Below are 22,435 nucleotides of genomic sequence, written 5' to 3'. Positions count from 1 at the left end.
AAAAAAAAAAAAATCTGCAAAAAAAAAAGTGTTTCAGAAATCTTCACCTCCCAGGCCTTCAGGGAGGAAAGTGAATCCTGTTCACACAGACGCTATTTTAGCTTACATTTTACATGACACTTTTCAATTAGATCAAGAGAAAATTAAGAATTATTGTGATCTAAGCTAGCCGGAATAGCTTAGTTAGGAGAGCGTTAGACTGAAAATTAAGAATTATTGTGATCTAAATTTGTTTCCTCACTTGTAAAACATTGAGACAATGGAATATTATTCAGTACTGGAAAATGAGCCATTTTTTTCAAGCCATGAGAAGACATGGAGGAAACTTAAATGCATATTGTGTGTTAGTTGCTCAGTCGTGTCCGGCTCTGCAACCCCATGAACCGTAGCCCGCCAGGCTCCTCTGTCCATGGGATTTTCCAGGCAAGAATACTGGAGTAGGTTGCCATTTCCTTCTCCAGGGGATCTTCCTGACTCAGAGATTGAACGCGTATCTCCCACATTGCAGGCAGATTCTTTACCATCTGAACTACCAGGGGAGCCCAAATGCATATTACTAATGAAATAAGCCAATCTAAAAAACGTACATACTGTATAATTCTAACTGTATAGCATGAAAAAGGCAAAAATATGAAAACAGTAAGATATCTATGGTTGCCAGGGCTTAGTGGGGAGGGACGAATAAATGGGCAGAACGCAGAGGATTTTTAGAGCAGTGCTTAGTTTCTATGTTACTATAAAGGTAGATAAATGTTATTACACATTTGTCTAAGCCTATAAAACATACACCACCAAGAATGAACCCCAACATAAACTGTGGACTTCAGGTTTGTCTTAGCTCAGGCAAATATAACAAAATACCACAGACTGGATGGCTTAAACAACATTTATTTCTCACAGTTCTAGAGGCTAGGAAGTCTGAGATCAAGGTACAGACAGACTTGGTACTTACTGTGGGCCCTCCTGCCTGGCAGTGGGCTGCCTTCTCATAGGGAAGGGACATAGAAGGAGAGCTCTGGTCTCTTCCAATAATCCATCCCCGGTCCCCACCCTCCTGACCCCATCTTAACCTAATTACCTCCCAAATACCCCACCTCCAAAAATCATCACACTGGGGATTAGGGTTTCAATATATGAATTTTGTGGGGATATAAACATTCAGTCCATTACATGGGTGATTTAGAAAATGTTCTTGCTGTACCCACGTGCTGGACCACATGGTAACTCCATCGAGCTGGAAATTCCAATAGAATCACAATATTAATACAATGGAAAAACGGGCACCAAAAAATGGGAATTCTTAAAACTGCTTCTTTTCCTTTGAAGTGTTCTGAAATCAAAATTTTACTTTTTCAAACAATATGTACTACCATGAAAATTATTCTACTTTAGTGAGTTTATATTATTTCTCTCTCACACATACATACATATAAATAATGTAGTTATGAAACATCACTTTGTTTCTGGGTTGGCAGCATGAAGTTCTAAAGAATATTTTTAAGCTTCTATCAAGAGGCTGATAATTTTTAAAGGTGTTTTTGCAAAGATACTACTTGGAAAAGATACTACTAATTTTGATATGCCATTTACTGTATCATTCTAAAAATGATAATACCTCAAAAGAATCCTTCCTGACAACTGGAAGAATATTCTGATACACATAATAAAGATGGCCAGAAATTCTTTTTTCTTGAGAATCAGACTGGAAACCTATTTTGTGAACCACCTGGAAAAAGAAAAAAGTCAACCCTCTAGACCCATCTTTCAAACAGAGAACCCATAAGGGAGGGTTTAAAGTTGTGAGGCTGAAGGGAAAAAAAAAAAAGTCATGAGGCTGATGTTGCCTTGGGCTCCTATACACAGCACAGGTCAACAACAAAAGAGTTGACAGTAAACCATACAGAGGTAAGAAATGAGGAATGAAGACTGCTTGACTAGGGATTTTCAAAACTGGTTCTGCCAGCTCCCAGAATCTTTACATCTCTTAGTAGCAAGGAAGCCCTGATTTAAGGCAAGTTTTGGAAATTGAAGATCAGATTAGAATTCCCTGCCACTCCTAACATGGGGCTAGTTCAGAACATAACTTTTTGAAGTAGTACAGCATAATCAGTCAAATAAGAAGAGCACCAGATTTGTGTGCCAAAGATAATACATAGATTTTCATTCTCTTAAAGCCTTACTCAAGTGTGTGTGTTTTGAGGGGCTAATCTAACTTTTAATGTTTAGGTAAACTGTTTATAAACAGAAGTACTTTTCTAAGAGGCTAGAGAAAGTACTGAAATAATTCAGAAGCTATTTAAAAAGAGGTCATCCCACTGTGTCATCTATCACTATCTAATATATTTAGATAGTTTTTCCTTATAGACTGCTGATACTAAAGTTCATAGTAATATAATTACTTCTAAGACCTGTATTACCTGTGAGACTCACTTTCTAAATCTGTTATTCAGCCTGAAAATAGTAAGCAGAAATGAAAACTTATGCTGAAGTATCATTTGCACAATTCTAATGACTGGTTCACACTAACAAAACTAGGAAAATAGTAATTCTATATAGTTTGTATAATAAAATGCAAACACAAAATATTTCAATACATAAATAGAAGTTTTACACATCCAAAATACAGTACATATATATATATATAAAATATATCTCTAAAATTTAAGAAGATCTACAAACTACTGTAATTTTCATTATAAATTACACATATACTTCAATATAGAAATACATTTACTCTAACATTTTAAATTGCAGAGCCAACTTGCATGGTAGTATGGTAGAAATTTTATATACCAAGTGTTCAGCAATTCCTTGTTATTAGTAATTTAATGGATGGATATGACTGTGATATATGAAGAACTTCTTAATTATGGAAAAAGTACTATTTAAGGACTACAAAGATAAATATTCATGTTCCATTTCTTTATAGGGAGTTAATACTGAAAACAAATGGTAAGATAACATATTTTGAATAACCTGGGTCTTGAGCACCAACTCTGTAGAATGGTGTGGGCCAAAATGAGTTTCTAGAAAGATAAATTACTAGGTTATCATCCCATTTCATAATTCACTGAAGGTTACTTTTTAGAAGTATGCCCCCAAGACAAAATGTATTTTAAGGTGTCTCAAAAGTTAATAACTATGCTGCCTCTCAGTATGTCAAACCCTGTATGATAAATCTCCACTGTAACGCTTTCAAACATTGTCTTTATATATACAGAGAAAATGGGACAATCTAACAACTTAGAGGTAACAGAAAGACAATGAAGACATTCATTTCCCTACTCAAATAAAGATGACCAAGAATACTTTACTAGATAAATGCTAAAAGGAGTTCAATATTTAATCCCATACCAGTGCCTGCCTATTTTCTCGTTTTGGCCAGCTACATTAGTTATTTAAGGAGAAGTTCTTTAAATAACTGAATTATTTAATGGGAAACTTTAGGTGACTTTAAAGTGACTTGAGAAAAATCTATTCTTTCTGAAAGCTGACATGAGGTGTTTTTATATATCTATTTGTCTTTATGTTGGAGAGTCCCTAAGTCCTTGGGTGTAATTTCTTAATTCTTCTCAAATTTGTATAATCTTTCCTGTAAAGAGGACACAGTGAGTTAAAATCTCTGACAATTGTACTTACTTTCAGAAAGTAGATTTTTTCTGCAACTTACAATTAAATTAATTTACAAATATAAATTAATCTGCCATTAACATCTTCTTTTCATATATCTCATGCCATACAATCACTTTAACATAGAATTTCTGTTTCAGATTTTATCTTCTAAATAAAGCCTCCAATTTAGGGGGTAAATATACAGTCTGATTAAAATGTTTAAACATATTAAACATATAGCATATATAACAACTTAATTGCTACTGATCCACTGATATTTATTTTCTGTTTCTTCTTTTTGGGCTCTTTGTTCTTCCCGGTGATTAGCTGCAGTCCAAAATGTTATTTTTTTGAGTACTTGTTGGAGAAGTTTAGGAGGTAATAAAGATATCTGACTTTCTAAAATTATAGCATTTTTACCAATGCAGTCAAGGCATGACCTGTAAGCCAAACATAACAGAATTATTACTTTTTGAACCTGAACTTATAAAATATGTATAGGCAAGTATTATAAAAATCTCACAGGATTATGTACTCCCTTTGTATTGTTTGGAACGTGACAGGATACATGTTCTTTCCAGAGCACCACATTAATTGTGTATTTTTATAGCATAGTGCCGTGTCTGACCAAAATCCAGTTACAACTTACCATGTATACTGTTCTTTAAGTAAAAAAGATTCAGACTTAATTTTGAAGCAAGTTAGTCTGAAGCAGACTCCTTTTCACGTATTCTTCCAGCCCAGTAACCACTCTTCTCTGAGAACTGTCTTCTCCATCACCCTGAGATGCAACACTTTGCATCCATTTCATTCCCTGTGACCCAACCCTCCCTGCAGCTTGCACCCACCTCCAGAAATGGACTGAGTCCTAACTCAGCCAAGCTGAGTCCTAACCTCAAAGGCAGGCACGCCCAGTGTCCTATACTGGTTCATCTTCCCCATCCCTGCTTATCTCCCCTTCCAAATCTTTCCTTGGTGCCTTTTGAAACACCAGTTGTGTCCACAAACACTCCTGCTTCCTCTGACTTTCTGTCCTTGTTTTAAGTGAAATCTAAGAAAGCTGCTTTCTGCAGTTTTTTTTTTCTTTCTCTTCTTGAGAAAAGGGAACAAATTTCCCCTATCTCCACTTTTACAGCCAGGAGCGGACACTAGTATGCATTCTCCGTGCTCCCCCCTCCTGCTTCCAGGCTGCAATCATTTCACCCTCCGGTGCTGCCATCTGTTAACCTCCCGCTCATTTCCCCCCACTGCTGAGGACTTTGGCCCTGGGCTCCTCACAGTCTTGTCCCTAGACTGATTTTAACATCTGTGTGGAAAACCCTCTTTACTCTTATGACTTCACTCTGGACAGTTCACCTCTGAAATCTTAAACTTCTGTCCTCCTCCTGGACCACAACCTTATATTCTTTTACCTCTTATACCCCTTTCCTCCTTTGACTCTTTCCAGATCTCCAAATAATGACACCAGCCCTGTTGTAACTTTCTTCCCTAACCAGCCTGTCCATATTCATTTCACAGTTTATCCATATGCATTTGCCTGTCCATACGCACTTCATTCTTCATTCTCTTGCCAACAATCTCTTTCTCCACTGTCCCTCTGTTTGTACCATCGTGGCTAAACTCAGCCAACCATCTCCTTTCTGCACTTACAACCTGGCTGCTTCATGCTGCTGGAGAAAACCACGTTTCTGTGGATGTGGCATACAGATTCTGTTCCATCTCCGCTGGGCCCTCCTGAGTGCTCAGCAGAACAATATTGTATTAATACCTCCCTCATCAGCATCTGCTCACAGTCTCGTCAGCAGCTGTGGCACATCTTCACTGTTCTTAAATCCACAGCCTCACCTCCCCTCTTCCTCCTCAGACAACCTCGCTGTCAGCCAAAACCACCTCAGTGCCCTGCCCCACCAACAAAGTCACCTATTCTTATAACTATATTTCCTTCTTTCCCCATTATTTTAAAAGTACTCTTCCTCCAGTCAAGGGATAGTTCTGTTACCTGTTTGCTAAAATCAACCTCCTCAAGAGCCTGCTCCATTCACTTTCCCTTCATTTATTGTGTTTCCAATAACTGCCTCGATGATGGCTTCTTCTGTAAGCATAGAAACAAATACTCTCACTCCTCTGGTCGCGCTCACCCCCAGAAGTCATCCTGGCTTCCCCCTGTACGGTACCAACAACATCTTAGTACTGCCAAACTCCAGGGCACTTGCCGACCCAGATGTTCCGTGACCTCCTTACAGGAAGCAGATGCTCCATCTGCAGTGACTTCCTCCCTCGTTTTTTGTGCTCCCTTTATCTCCTGCTTCATCTTTAACTCTGGTCACTCTCTTGCGCGTCCTTGTCCTATGCCTCAAATGTTATGAGTTCTTAATGCTCAGTTGTTGGCCCCCCGCTTACTCTCAAAACTCTTCCTGGGCAGAGCTGACCCACAAAGTCACACCACTAATAAAAACTTTGGGGTTAAAAGAGAAATTCTATATATTAATGAGATGTGCATGTATGTGTCTAGTATTAGACACACTCTGATTTCAGAAAGTTAAAATATAAGAAAGTCAGGCCTAGAATCAAGGAAGTACACTATGTTTAACACTACCACATGAACTAAATTCAATTTCAGAAACAAAAATGTGACTATACTGTATATTTTAATTTTTAGAAATGTACTGGCATATGATGCATCATTACAAATTTGATTATGCTTTTGCTGCTGCTAAGTCGCTTCAGTCGTGTCCGACTCTGTGCGACCCCATAGACGGCAGCCCACCAGGTTCCCCGTCCCTGGGATTCTCCAGGCAAGAACATTGGAGTGGGTTGCCATTTCCTTCTCCAATGCATGAAAGTGAAAAGTGAAAGTGAAGTCTTTCAGTTGTGTCCGACTCTTGGCGACCCCATGGACTGCAGCCCACCAGGCTCCTCCGTCCATGGGATTTTCCAGGCAAGAGTACTGGAGTGGGGTGCCATTGCCTTCTCCGGATTATACTCTTAGGCAGCTGTAAACTTAAATTCAAGTGATAAACTACTTGAAAAATATTATAACACTTCCCAAAAAGGAAGAAGAAAGAAATTATCATATATTAATAACATACATATTTTAAAGTAATGAATTTTCTTACCTGAGTAATGAATAAGGCTGTGTTTGAAAGATCAATAAATCGTTACAATGACCCTAATCAACATAAAAAAGGAGTGGTCAAGACTTTTAATAAAAATAACAGTAACATTAATAACTGAATATTTTTATTTTATAAATGTAGAAGAAATTATGTAAAGCAGCAAATAAATCTCTAGTCACACACACACAAATATATACACACCTGCTAGCTATACAAACTTTGGGTGTATGGTTACCATTTATTCAGTGACCCAACTTTTAACTAAGCACAGCCTATATAACTGCAAATGTTTTTTTTTTCTTAGAACAGTGGTTTCAAAATGAGAATGGCAGTGGTCTTCAAGTTTTTGTCTTTTAAGCAGAACTTTTTCTTCCAAATGATTCATTTTAAAATCTCTATTCTAAAAAAAATAAAAAATAAAATAAAATAAAATCTCTATTCTGTCTCCCTTTTCCAGGTGATAGATTCCCTGGGAATTCCTAATTTGAAAATCACAAATTCAGATGATTTTTTGGATAATGACTCTCTCATCGAAAAGTTAATGGGGAGGAGTCAGCAAACATTTTTTCTTATCCTTTCAAGTAGGTCTTTAGAACTTCACAATTTATGATCATGATTTTAATCAGAATTCATATGTTAATGATAAAGTTTGTATCCTAAATAGAGATTTCTAGTGCCAAGAAAATAAAGACAAACCACAAAATTTGCTTTTTATTTTTTTTAATTTTTTAATTTTTTTAATTTGCTTTTTAAATAAAGGTAAAGTTGTGGTTTTAATCTTTCCTTAAAGCACCGAGTTCTTAGCCATAGAAAGTTCTAAAACTTTCACTATACCTAACATTTGATTTGGAGGCCCCAGAACCTTACAGTAAACCAAATTCCCAGGAGAAAAGCCACCTTATTTCAGCTTGCCACTCTGTAGGAGCAAGTCTGGAAAAAACAATGCCTGAAGAGGTGAGAGGGCGCTGGGGTTCTTGGGGGCGGGCTCTGGCTCAAGAGTAGCCCATCCCCACCAGCTCCCAGTGTCAGCCATTCCCCAGCGCCTGATGCAAACCAGAGCAAGCAATCCTGAGCTCCTGGTCCATCATGTACAGACTGTGCCCATCTCTCTGAATTTCCCAGGGTGCTAGGAGGGAAAGAAAAATACTTTCCAAAGTGAAAAGTGAAAGTCATGTCCGACTCTTTCCGACCCCATGGACTACACAGTCCATGGAATTCTCCAGGCCAGAATACTTGGTGGGTAGCCTTTCCCTTCTCCAGGGGATCTTCCCAACCCAGGGATCGAACGCAAGTCTCACACTGCAGGCAGATTCTTTACCAGCTGAGCCACACAAGCTACAAAATCTACTTATTTATCCCTTTGACTTTAGTTTTATCAGATTTTAAAATCAGAATGCTTTAACTAAACTCAATTGTAAAACAGGGGTGGATAAAGCAGTGGCAAAGGGAACATAAAATAGAAATAAAATATACTTTAAACATTTCAAAGTAGTTTCCTCATGAAGGGAAAAGCTAGCATTGATAATGTTCCAGTTATTAAGTTAGGTAGCAAATTTCAAGAGTACTTATACTTAGTAGTTTACATATACATTATATGTATTCTTTTCATGTTTACAAATATTTTAATTTGATAAAATTATAAATACCCAGACTATGGGAAGGGTCAAAGAGAAAAGGAAGAGTCATCTTTTAAAAGCTCTTCTTAATAACTTGACTAATGTTAATAGACCTATTTTGATTTATCAACTCCAAATATCCTGAAATGCTTCACAAAAGTCACTCATTCTGGAGATTAATCATACAACAGTGTAGCATTTTGTGCCCTTTTTTCAATGTGGGAATATCAATAATCTTTTTGAACAGCCATTTAGCGTCAATAAAACAATTACTCAGAGAAAATATTTAGATATGAAAATTTCTTACTGTATCCAAGGAAAGTAAATCATCTTTGCTCCCACCAAATACCATTATTTCATTTTCTTTTCCCAAACAGGCTGTGTGCCATAACCTGTGATTGAAAATTATAAACCGTGAAATACTATCAAGGAAGAAGCTGTACATCACTTATAAATCAATTTTAAACTGAACACTCTAAAATTGAATCTATTTCAAAAGAGGCATGATTGAACATAAGCCTGTGCCATATCCTCAAAGAGGTTAGATTTTAAATTCCTCTAGAATCATTAGAGACTTGGGTTCTAGGGCTTATTAAATCACATTATTTCAATGAAAGAGATGACTCCCAATAACTCTTTCATATTATATCCTTCAACTTTTTTCTAACCTCTTTATCTCATAGATAGTATCACAAAATAAAACAATTTTAAAAAGAACTGACCAGCCTATTCCATAAACAGTTTTCTTATTGCTATCTGCCATGGCGCTATTCTCATCATTCTCTTTACATTGTCACATTAATCACTTTGGGTACAGAATACCATAACACGTTCCTCATTTTTCTGTCTCTAATCTCTTCCAGCTACATAGAACTGATAAATAATATATTTCAAATATTTATTGTTTTTAAACATGGATATTTCCTGATCAGGAAGCATCTGTGCCATTGTTCTTAGCCTCAAATTTATGATCAACAGCTATTTCTTTTTCTGATAAATTGTAATTTTCTCAAATGAACCCTCCCTCCAACTTCAGCCAAGTCCATTCATTTGTGTCCCCTAAGAGAAAAGCTTACATCTCTTCCTAGGCTTTGGTTCGCCCTGTTTCTTAGGCTTAGAATGAGAAGTCATTCTCTCAGGGCCTAAAAACAGGCTCAAAATCCCCAGGAAGGATTCCAAACACCACCCAAATTGGCTCTGTTACCCTCTCTGCTCAGCACCTTTCAACATTTATGTGCTTATTTTACAATATCTTAACTTACATTTGAAGACAAACTGCTCTATCTACTACTTCAATTGTTTGATGTAATTTGTTTTCTAACTCCCAACAAAAACTCTATAAAGTCTTTAAGGTAAAAAATGGCCCCAGTGGTGTGCTGGATTTGGGTAAAGCCAGTTGTGCCTGTCAACTCCAGGCACATCATGTTCGACGATATGTTGGCCACAGTGGAAATCAGCAAATGCTACAAATTAGGACTTTTTTCGGTTTTGTTTTTCTTGGACAGCAGTTGATAACTATTTACCAGCACACCACTAGAATTTCGGTAATCTAATTTTATGTTCTCCTTAAAAATGCTTAATAAGGTTTTCTGCATCCAGTAGGTGCTCAAAAACTTCTGACTAACAAAAGCAAACACAAAATACTAGCATAATTTACTCAATACACAAATTATTTCAGAAAGAGCTAGAGCATCTGATGTTGTTTTGGAAATGGTCTGATAGCTCATATTCATGTACAATTTCACATTAAAAAGTAATGTTACGTTTTTATAAAATTCAATGTTTCTGGGGGTCTAACTCTCAGAAAATAGTACACATAATTTCTCACTTTTAGAAAATAAATGAAGTTTTACAGTCATTGCTTTGTTTCTGAGAGTACTTGATTGCTTTCCTTAATAGGCCAAATTTCTGAAGCAACAGATGCCTCCCAAATTACGTACTACCACGTCTTTTATTACCACATAACTATTTTTAGTACATTAATTCTTTTTATTTAATTTCCACAAGTGCAAACAGTGGGATTGTGCACAATTTGTTAAAATAGTTTTCTCAAACAATCATGACACATTCAAGGACTAATGCACTTGGGACCCAGAACAGAACTGAGTCATTAGAAATTTTGTTTGGGAAATATTCTTCCCAATTAACTCTCCAACTTGTATGTTAGAATATAAGTTATATAGATCTTCAGCAACACGCAGATTATGTTGTAGGATTGGGGACAGGGTTTGGAGGAGGGACTGAGCAAAGGAGACAAAGTATAATGAATGCCCTCACAGGAAGGAACAGCTTAATTTTGAGAAGAGAAAGCCATGTGTAACCTTGGCAATACTCACGGGATTCAACAGTGCCTAAGGCTCTACATAGCAACACTTTATTGGACATCTTTCACAGAAACAAAAAAGGGACCTTGCTGATAGCCATCTATATAGCTGATCTGATATGACTATATAGATAGCTATTCACCCAAGCATAGTTTATCTAAAGTAAGACCTAGTGAAGAGAGTGCTACACTGTAGGACAGGGTCAATTTTGTCCCCAAGGGGACATCTGACAACATCTGGAGATATTTGATTGTTATAATACCAGGTGTGTGTGGCAAGGGGGGAGTGGGCGCAACACCACTGGCATCTATTACATAAAGGCCAGAGATGCTTCTAAATATCCTAAAATGCACAGGACACCCCTAACAACAAAGAATAATTTGGTCCAAAACGTCATTAATACCAAAGTTGAGAAACCTTTCTGTAGAATTATAAGAGGAGGATTGGGCAGCTTACATTTCAAATTGTAACTTGGAAAAGTTTGCACGAAATACATTTTGATGTTACATACACTCTTACTTTCATAAAAACAATTAGTATATATACACTTATATATGCTCTCCTTACAATAAACTGTATCCCACCTGTTCTCCTCCTCACCTTGTAACCTGAAGATAGATCTGCCTTTGTCTTATCTGCCTGAGGGAAACTCTGGCCTGGACTTCATCATCAAGGAACACTGGAAGGCCTTTCCTGCCTTGACTCTGGTGGCGTCTAGCTTGCAACCTGATGTTTTTCTACAGACTGATAGCTTGTGTCCTCCCACAGCTGCTCTAAGCTCATCGCCCGAGCACTCTCATACAGCGTACGGTCTACATGACACATCAGTTGAGTTCAAAGAAATCTCTTTACATAGCTCAGTTCTAACTAGTATTTTATTGATAACAGTTGTATGGCTCTCATTACTCATTAAGGATGGAAATATTAAACAGGAGCAATTAAAAATTAAACACATTCTTACTACCACTTTGGTCTATAAGTAATGCATGCACACAGACAACTGGAAGAGAACTAAGAGCTCATCTAGTCCAACTCCCTCATTTCATAGGTGAAGAAATTGATGCTCAGCTTCTTCAAAGTGACTTTCCCAAGCCAAAAAACTAAGTGTTAGCTGAGCAAGGACTAGAACACTGGGCTCCTGGATTTTAACACAAAACTCTTTAAATTAAACAATATATTTCAAAAGACCCAGAATTGCAAATACATTCCACTGAATTTTTATACATAAGAATATAATAATCACATATGAAGTTATGATAAGCTCTAAATGTATTATGCATGTTAATATAGATATACACAATGTATATATTTTTTAGGCCTTTTTCTCAAGTATGTTACTTGTTATTTCTTAAATTTCTGAAATACATAACATTAGATTGTGCATTAATATATCATTATTAGTAATAATTAATAGTATTAATAATATCATTAATTAGCTTAATTGATTAATATATCATTAATTATGCATTAATATATCATTAATAAGCTTCACATTAATATAATCTTAGTAAAAAATTCTGAAATACATGACATGAAAATGAATAAAACTACTTGAATCTCCTATGAATATATCTTCATTACATTCAATCAAATTAGAAAAAATAAGAATTACAATATGAATGTGATTTTCTTTGCAGTCTAATAATGGTATATTTTTCTACAATCTTTTACTCTATAATATACCACAAATAACTAATACATTTTCAAGAAATTTCCATTAATGAGTACATCAGTTAATAAACAAAATAATAATCTGTCATCTACTTGATAAACATGAAAGCAACTTCCTCATTAAATTGCTATAAACCACTTCAAAACCCAAATAACTACTAATAAAGCCAACCCCATTTTCATCTACTTATTAAAAATATTACCATTATATGATACTTTCAATTTCTTAGCCTTTTGATATTTATCAGGCAAGATTATGCAGTTAGCTAAAAGAGTAATACTTTCAAATATACAAATATGGATAGAAACTGAATATATCCTTTCTACTATGTATTATTTGGGTAATATCAAGTTTACTTGAAAGATATCCTTCCAAATGGTTCCTGGTTTTAATGACAAACACTATAAATTTACTGGTATATCTTAATACTTTAAAATTCTTAACTATTTCAATATTTGCCAACTTCTGGACTTACCTGGGTTTTGTTTTAGGTAAATGTGTAAGCTGTTTCCAACAATTTGTTATGACATTATGAATCCAACCATCACCTGCAATATTATGACAGTCCAGAAATTAAGATCAGGTCTTTGGGATAAAATTTTAGTTTTTTTCCCCAAATTTATCATGCTACATTTATATGACTATCTTTTGTGTGTGTGCCTATTTTACCATAAAAATTCTCAAACATGGACAAAAGTCAAGTGAACATGACAATGAACTTTCACATAACCCAGATTCAACAACTATTAAGGTTTTGCCACATGTGCTCCATTTATGTCTTTTTGTCATTCTTGCTGCTGAATTATTCTAAAGCAAATCCTAGCTCCCTTATCACTTTCCCCATACATAGTTCAGTGAGCATCACTAAAAAAAAAAACAACAACTGGACATTTTGTAAATAGCCACAGTGCTATTATCATTTAACCACAATGCTACAGTCACAGCCAAGAAAACTCCAAATGGTTTTCTGGGATCATCTGATACCCACATGACCATATCTTAAACTGAATCTCTAAGGGAGGAAACTGACTAGACTAGGAGTTAGGAAATTTAGTTCTCCATAGTTCAATGACAAAAACCAGCATATAGGGATCTGAAGCACTAGAGCTCATGAAGATATAATTAAGTAAACCCTAGTGTAATGGGTAAATGTTAATTTTTTTCTTCCAGTTTGGTTATTGAGATATAATTGACACAATACTGTATCTATTTAAGATGTATAGATGTTAGTTTTTAAATTATATTCCAAATCTATTTTAATTAAAAAACCCACAAAATTAGACAAGTATAAAAATCTATAAAAACTGGCTGTTCCTCCAACCAGCATCTGGAGTTTCTTGGCCAGCAGACTGCCAGATACACAGCTGATGCACAATAAAAATTTTTCTTGGAAAACAAGTAATTGTTTTTACAGCCTATATAAAATTATATAAATGGTCTTAAGGTCTTATATAAAGTATCTTAAGGAAAATGTCTCTAGCTATAGAAAACTCTGAGTTAAATTACAAAACACTTAATATGTCAAACTAAGTGAATATTCTTGGTCATTTGTCTATCTTGATGCCACAATTTTTACTGCTGAAGAAAAACTGGGATACAAACTCACAGCCATTGGAATCAGCAGTGTCAGGAGTTAAAAAAACTCTAGCTAAGCACTTTCTTTATACTTCTGGAACAAAAAGAGAAGCAAGTGGCATTCCCACCTTGTCTTTTCAGAGCCTTCTGGGAAAGGCTCTTCTTCTAATCCCTCTTCTAGACTATAGTGTAAGCATCTGGGTCAAAATTAGGAGGTCACAAAATCACAGAATACTATAGTTGAAAGGGGCTTTAATTCCCCTAGGTTCAACTACTTCCTTTCCCTACACCAAGGAAACAGGAGAACTTAAAGAGAGGTAAGGGTACAAAAGCAAAGGGGACTTCTAAATTCTTGATGTGACCACATAGTTGGGGATAAAGGTAAACTATAAAATCAGAAAAAGAAAGATACCATAGTATCAAATGCAATTAGGTAAAAAGAATAAGATATTAATTGTAGGCTAAACTTCAGCTTACTTAATGGAATATTGTCTGCACTTAGTCCACCAAACAGGAAAAGAGTATCATCAGCTATTGGTGTTAAAGTATGCCATGACCGATGTTTAGGGTTTTCTCCATTAATAGGAATCCTGTGGTGAGGGAAAAAATAGAAAAGTCTAGTCAAAAAAATTTTGACTGTGTTAGTGAAAATAAAAGGTTTTTGATCATCTCAGATCTCGAAAGAAAAAACTGCCCTTCCCTGTTTAAAAAAATTTGATTATACTAATCCCACCTACAATAATATTTTTAAAACATTCTTAAATTCTTAGACAAATTTACGCCATTTCTTTCCTTGTAACATCTATCCCTCTTGGCCATGGAACACAGACTGAAAATTTAAAAAGTCAATTCCTAGTTATTCACAATGCATACTGAGCATCATTCCTACAGAAATGCTGGATCCTATGGAGCTCCTAGGCACAAAAGCCTTTCTATGTCCCCTTCTCTGAGTTCCAAAGGGCAGGTTCAAACAGTTGCTGATCAGGGAAAGGAGGGGGTGCAGAAACAAGGGAGGAGCAGTAAAGAAACAAAAGTGCATTTTTGGGGCAGGGTCCTGGTTCCACCTCAAGGGATATATATAATATCTTTGAACTCTTCTGTAGCACTGAAACCCTCACCAAATGGAAGATGTTAACTACTCGATGAAACATTCATCATGGCAGGGAAGGTCACAGTTTGCCCGTCATCATCTGACGTCAGATGATCTCTGGACTGAAGGAATGTGGACCCTGCACAAACCCTGATCCTTATCAGCAGTCCTGTTCCTGGACTGTAAGACTCCTCACAAGCTCCCTCGGGTGGGGACACACAGTTTTGAGGGCATTAGCCCACTGTTGTCCCCTTTGCCTGGCACAGCGTAGAGCTATTCTTTTTTACTTCACCCAAAACTCTATCTTTGAGATTTAATTCGGTGTCAGTGTACAGAGGCCAGATTTGGCTTCCCTGTTGGTAAATCAGTAAAAACTTCTTCAGGTTTTCAATGTAATTATTTTCATGTCTATCATTTTTGACTGTTGTTTCACATTTAATTTTGTATTTTCAGCTGACTGTGGGATTTTGTTGTTGTTTTTTACTTTGGTCTTTTTATTATGGAATTTCTTGAAAACAGTAGCTACTCTAATTACAAAATAAAAGCATGCAAGCTATTCCAGATCCAGGATAAACCTCTAAAGATTTCAAACAAATCTTGTCATATTCTTAAAAAACATAACCACAAGGACTTCCTGGTACATGGGACACAGGTTCAAACCTTGGTCAGGGAACTAAGATCCCATAGGCCATGCATTGAGGCCAAAAAAAAAAAACACACGAAAAGACCATAAGTGAAAAAGTTTAACTAATATAGGAGGTGAGAATAACATGGGCCTGTGGTAGAAGATGTAATTTGTTTTTTCCAAAATGGAAATATTTTTACTGTTTTTGTAACTATTAAAAAATATTTGGGTTACAAAATGTTCAACCACAAAATTATTTTTTATAAAGGAGAGTTCTATAATCCTGTTTTCCAGCAATAAGAAATCATAATTTGGTATATATCTTTCCTGACTTTTATGCACACTTAAACGTATTTATTAAAAATATACAAATAGGATCACATATTCTGTTCTGTAAATTTTTTTCATTCAATTAATATGTTGCAGAATATTCCATGAAGCATAGTTTCCTTTGGTAATGGAAGCATGGCAGTTCACTGGGCAAATGTACCATGATTTAACAGCCCCCACTTATGGACATGAGGGTTGATGTCATGTTTTTGCTTTTATAAATAATGTTGCCATAAACATCTTTGTTGTGTATGCACACACATATACATATATGTGCACACATATAAACACTTGTCCAATTTTTGTCTTGGGAGGAATTTTGGATCAAAGTAGAAATTCCATATTTTAAACACATTGCCAGACCACCTTCCAGAAAATTGTACCAATTTAAACACCCACTAATTGTGTTGTTACAACATAGGATACACTGGTCATTTGTAATTATTCTTCCTGGAAAGTGAAAATTATTATTTTTATTTCAATTTATTTAATAATTTATGAAGTTGAACATTAAAAATAATAATTTATAAATATTCGTATTTCTTCTACGAGTTGTTCATTCATGTTCCTTGTTCACTTTTACTGTATTGTCTTTTTCTTTCCGATTTTCTGAGTTCTTGTGAATCATAGCCCTTTCTGTTAGAATTACTGTAAATATTACTTCTAGTTTGCTTTTTGTTTGCATTTTCCAACTTGCCTCTTAACTTTTTATGGTATATATTTCTACACAGAAATATTTAATTCTTAAGTGGTCTTATCAGTCTTTTCATTTATGAATTTTGGGTTTATATCATCTTTAGAAAAGCTTTTTCCACGCCAAGATTTTAAAGATAAATTGTTATATTTCCTTCTAGTACTTCTGTGGTTTCATTTTTTAACACTATTTGTACTTTGGCATAATGTATGGCTCTCATTCTATCTCATTACATGAACAGATGAATTGATAGCTAAATATATTATTCTATTTCTAAATATATATTAGGAGCAATAAAATCTGATTTTGACTCACTTGATTATCTCTTTGTTTCATTATTTCTTAAAGACCCTTAAGAATTTGTAATATAAAACCAGTAATTTAAAAAAAACCCAGTACTTTCACATAATCAATTAACTGTTAGTGTTCTCATGTTTTAGGTAGCCTGATTAAAGAACAAACTCTATATTTATATCTACATATTCCTTGCTTAGGCAAACAATCTGAAGGGGAAGAAAACATCTGTTCAGTTTTACAGACCCAAATTTGGATCACAGCATGCATGTGCAGACACACACAAACACAGAAATACCTATAGGTTAAAACAATACTTAGAATTTCAAACTCACCTTCCAGACCAGGTCCAGGTATCTAAGTTTAGATAGTGCAAATCATTCATCCTAGTTTGCTAAAATAAAAATGCATGAAATTGGTCAGTTGGTGTTTTACATATTTCATGGACTTAAATTTTGGCTTTAAAATAAAGTCATATTAAAAATAGATCAACTCTATTTTACTTAATATCAGAAGTTTACATATTGGGAAACAATGCTAAGCATTAATAAAATTATCATAGAGCTACCAAATGAATGTGTCAGGGGAGAAAGGAAAAAATGAGTATAAACTAACAAGATTTAGATAATAAGAAGTAAGGTTTTTCTGATAAATCACTGAAGTGAAGGATTCTCCCCATTAAAATATGATTTATAATCATTTGTGATTACTTAGATATGGTCTGTTCAGGTAATAGGAGATTTTTTAAAGCTATTATTGAATGGTATTTTAATTTCCAGACTATCTGAATGTTCAGCTATTCCACAAAAACAAAGGATAAATTTTTATAGGAAACATCAAACAAGAAAAGACCATTTCCATAAAAAACACTAACCAAAACACGTCCGCCAAAGACATAGCCCTTATTTCCAAGAACTGCACATGTATGCGCGGCTCGTGGCTGTGGTGGAATGCCACCCTGCAAGCAGAGATCAGAAAACAGAGCACTAAGGATTAGAACGGCTCTAAGTTACATTCCTATGCTCAGGATGCAAAATACTTGCTGCTAAGTTACAATTATGTATGTAGCTTAATTAAAAACCCTAATGCAAAAGTCTGTCCAAGGTAGTAAGCAATTATAGACAAATACTACTCTTAAGGAATTAATTCACTCAGATCTTTATTTTTTTTAATGTTTTTCTTAAATACCTGACACTATTTGGTGCATGAGATTTCACATTAATTTTAGCTCAAAATGTAAAGATTTAAAAATTAAATTTAAAGACATTCTCTTTGTCTCTCTGACACACCCCACCCCTTCTTTCCTCTCTTTTTTCTCTCTCTCTCTCACATGCACATACACAGAGTTAATAATATGAATGAGCAGTACACAGAATGGTAATCTCAGAGACTCTAATAAAAAAATTAAATCTGTCCCTGAAGACTCTTGGTGCTTCAAATTCCACAATAAGAACTTTACTCTTGGCTTAAGCCAGTGTTTTCTCTCTTACTAAAACTCTTGACATTAACTGATAATACACCTTTATCCTTTGCTTTGAATAAACATAGCAGATCTTTTCTTCAGAGAAGTTTCAGATTGGTGGGGAAAAAAGTGTAATGAGTAGATGAATGAATAAAATATAAATACTTTTCTGCATAATTTCCACATGTTCATGATGAGTACTTTTCTATTTGTATTTTTCATTCCGAATTCTGAAGGAACCCAGTATTTTCAACTCGTTGGCTACCAAATGTGGGCATACAAAATTTAATCTCTGCATCAAAGATCACAACTTTCTACACTTTTCAGGTTTACTTGAGTAACTATAAGGTCAACACAGTAAGAAATAATTCTGATATTACCTATATGTGTGTGTGTTAGTTGCTCAGTTATGTCTGACTCTGCAACCACTTTGACTATAGCTCACCAGGCTCCAAAGTCCATGGAATTCTCCAAGGCAAGAATACTGGAGTGGGTTGCCATGTCCTTCTCCAGGGGATCTTCCTGACCCAGAGATTGAACCTGGGTCTCCTGCATTGCAGGCAGATTCTTTATCATCTGAGCCACTAGGGAAGCCCCATTACCTACATAAGACTTTTAAATAAATGAGAAGGAACCATTTGTGTTGTGATTCCCAACTCTTCAAGCAAGACAAGTTTTAGTCTCCAGTATCTGATGTGAACTTTTAGAAAAATTCTTCTACTACGTATATGTTCATTATGAAATAAATGTTGACCTTCTCCTTTTTTATTTATGAAATACATTTAATAGCCAATCAAAGCTTCTGAATAAACTGGGTTCATATCAGTCCAAACAAAAACAAAGTAATGGGATTTGCATTAGCCTATGTGACTGTGTAAACGATGCATAGTGCTTATTAAGTTGTTTGAAATACTCAAAATAACGCAATTCTGTTCTGATAGAGTTAAGAATCCTGTGCAGGAAAACTCTTTCAACCTTCCACTTTATGGATGACACGCTATGTGTGTGTGCTAAGTCGCTTCAGTCATTTCTGACTCTCTGTGATCCTATGGGCTGTAGCCCACCAGGCTCCGCTGTCCATGGAATTCTCCAGGCAAGAATACTGGAGTGGGTTGCCATGCCATGCTCCAGGGGATCTTCTTGACCTAGGGATCGAACCTGGGTCTCTGGCATTGCAGGCAGATTCTTTATTAAAAATCAATGCATCTCCTCCATTGGCAGGTGGGTTCTTTACCACTAGGGTCACCTGGGAAGCCTATGTCACACTCTATGGCTTATCTAAAAATACACAGCTCTTTCATGACATAATTAGAATGCAAATCCAGTTTCTTCAGCTTCAAAACAAGTAACTGTTACACTGTATCAAGTTACCTTGCACTTTGATACAGATATTTAGGAACAATGAATTAATTTAAGGAAGTCTCTAGAAAATAAAGAAAACAGATTCTAGCTGCAACCACATCAGAAAAACTTTCAGATAGAATATAAACAATGTAACAGTTCTTTGTTGGAGTACATTTGTTGGAGAAGACTCTTGAGTGTCTCTTGGACTGCAAGGAGATCCAACCAGTCAATCCTAAAGGAAATCAGTCCTAAATATTCATTGGAAGGACTGATGCTGAAGCTGAAACGCCAATACTTTGGCCACCTGATGCAAAGAACAGACTCACTGGAAAAGACTCTGATGCTGGGAAAGATTGAAGGCAGGAGGAGAAGGGGATGACAGAGGATGAGATGATTAGATGGCATCACCAACTTAATGGACATGAGTTCAGCAAGCTCCGGGAGTTGGTGATGGACAAGGAAGTCTGGCGTGGTGCAGTCCATGGGGTCGACATAACTGAGCGACTGAACTGAACTGAACCGAAGAACGTATCTGAAGAAATGATCAGAGAGATCACAGTGAAAATATTTTTAAACAATAACTAAAAGTGTCCCTGTCCCTGGCACAGAAGGATGGGAGGGATACAAACTACGGTAAGGAGAGACAGTCACGGAAAGACCTGAAGTCCCAAAGAACTCCTTAGAAACTACCTCAGCTCACTGATCCCAAGGAGCACATTCTAAAACTATGTGTGCAGTAGCTCCAGATTCTTGCTTATTCTCTAAGGAAGCAAAGGGTTAAGAAGCCTGAAAGAGATCTAGGATGAGTTTTAGTAGATCCAGTGTCAATAAAATTTCTCTCCACCTGCTTACTGATATGAAATTATTTTAAGAGAGACAAGATGCTTTTATTTCATTAACACATAAATCTTAACATTCAAATACTGACTTGCAGGAAACTTCCATCAACAAATATGACTGACTGATAGTTGATCAGTTCCAAAATTAGAACAGAAGAACACTGGAAATGTGAAAGCTACTGCTAGGAAAAAGAGGATGCTGAGATGGGTCAAGCCTTGTAACACTTTTTATTTTGCATAGAACTTCCCTCACTTCCATTTACACAAGCTGAACTGCAAGGAATTTTAGGCATACATGCGTGTTGTGGTTTATTCATTAAGTTGTGTCCAACTCTTTTGCGACCCCAGGGACTAAAGCCCACCAGGCTCCTTTGTCCACGGGATTTTCCAGGCAAGAATAGTGGAGTGGGTTGCCATTTCCTTCTCCAGGGGATTTTCCCAAACCAGAGATCAAACTTGTCAAACTCCTGCTTTGTCAGTGGATTCTTTACTGCTGAGCCAACAGAGAAGCCCACATGCATGTTAGTGGACAAAAATTTGGTTTTTCCCTAGACTGTAGCAGCATCACCTAGCAACTGTTCTCAGAGCATTGCTTGAATGACTCATAACTGTACTTGTTGACAATCCTCCAATCCTCTCAAATCCTCTTTCCTCTCTTAAAATCACAGAGAATAGAATTTGAGCCAAATTTTTGGTTTTGTTCAAAAATTCGAACAAAAATGTTGTTCAGTATTTTATTCTGCACAGTTCCAATGATCTGACCAATCATAATACCTTGCTCCCCTAGGGACAGGTCTCAGACTCAGGCCTGGCCAATCATACCCTTGGCAACGGGGATTGATATAGAGGAGGAACACAGCTAAGTAGAGCCAGGGTGAAGATACAGACATTGAGAAAATACAGCACCAACAGAAAGAACTGCTGGTATAGGCAGGGCCATAGTCCCTCCTAAATGAGCTGGCCAGTCTGCAGCAGACAGAATAAGCTAGCACACAGAGAAGCAGGGAGAAGCCAATAGAAAGACGGAAATACTGTGACGAGGTTGGGTAACCTGCTCCAGTTCCTAAGACCCTGGTCCCTGTAGCCTTTCCACTGTGTGAGCCACTTCAAAATACACCTCCCAGCTATGCAAGAATTCTTTACGGCTTAAACTCATGTGAATTTGTGTTTGCTCACTAGCACGTGAAAGAGTACTGAGATTTCAGGAGTTTATGAAACATGGGCTTTTCAAAATCATGAACTTTGTTACGAAAGGACTTTTAAAAAGAGCCTTCATTAAATCAGGGCATTACACTTGTGGGTAAAGAATGATGATGGCACCTCTCTAGATTTTCCTAGAAAACCTTAACCTGGAGAAAACTATGTGATAAAAAAACAATAATAGTGACTGCACTCAAGAGAACCCCTTTGTACATGATTACAAACTCAATTACTAACAGCCAATAACTTAGTAAAAGAAATTCACTTTAAAAGTATTAATGAATATAAAAACATAAAGGTAACTTTTCACAATACTTACTTTAATTTCGGGTTGAAGCCAACTCTGTGTCTTTGTGTCAAATATGTGAACATCATTATGCCATCCCCAGAATATCTGCTCTTCCTAAAACATAAATTTTTTAAATATTTTAAAAGTTTTTAACGACTTTTAGATTTGTATGATAGCTTCACTGCTTATTTACTGGTGCAATAATAGGCATTTTTACAGAAATAGAGTCAAGTGTGACCATAGTTATAAACTTTACGCATTCACCAGTGGCTCACTGGTGATCCCCAGGCTACAGCAGCATCGCCTAGCACCTGTTCTTCTCATAGCATTGCTTGCATGACTCATCACTATAC

General features: G+C 36.0%; 1 protein-coding gene across 4 annotated transcripts in view; it reads right to left on the bottom strand.

Moving 5' to 3' along the window:
• Positions 1 to 2,240: 2,240 nt before the first annotated feature.
• The window catches only part of KLHDC1 (kelch domain containing 1), a 37,700-nt gene continuing 17,505 nt past the window's right edge, over positions 2,241 to 22,435 (bottom strand). For 2 of the 4 annotated variants that reach the window (XM_043471614.1, XM_043471615.1), the window contains 8 exons: positions 22,113 to 22,196; positions 17,823 to 17,906; positions 17,284 to 17,342; positions 14,393 to 14,505; positions 12,816 to 12,888; positions 8,652 to 8,736; positions 6,729 to 6,781; positions 2,241 to 4,052 (listed from right to left, as the gene is read on the bottom strand). In XM_043471614.1, the coding sequence (XP_043327549.1) occupies positions 3,866 to 4,052; positions 6,729 to 6,781; positions 8,652 to 8,736; positions 12,816 to 12,888; positions 14,393 to 14,505; positions 17,284 to 17,342; positions 17,823 to 17,906; positions 22,113 to 22,196 (738 nt within the window). In that variant the 3' untranslated portion in view covers positions 2,241 to 3,865. Of the gene's footprint in view, positions 4,053 to 5,611; positions 5,705 to 6,728; positions 6,782 to 6,819; positions 7,129 to 8,651; positions 8,737 to 12,815; positions 12,889 to 14,392; positions 14,506 to 17,283; positions 17,343 to 17,822; positions 17,907 to 22,112; positions 22,197 to 22,435 lie in introns of those variants that run through there. The other 2 variants (XR_006270017.1, XM_043471616.1) reach the window with 2 other exon arrangements.

This window comes from Cervus canadensis, chromosome 6 (genome assembly GCF_019320065.1).
Source record: "Cervus canadensis isolate Bull #8, Minnesota chromosome 6, ASM1932006v1, whole genome shotgun sequence".
Classification (NCBI taxonomy): Eukaryota; Metazoa; Chordata; class Mammalia; order Artiodactyla; family Cervidae; genus Cervus; species Cervus canadensis.
This window is presented reverse-complemented; position numbering and strand designations above follow the sequence as displayed.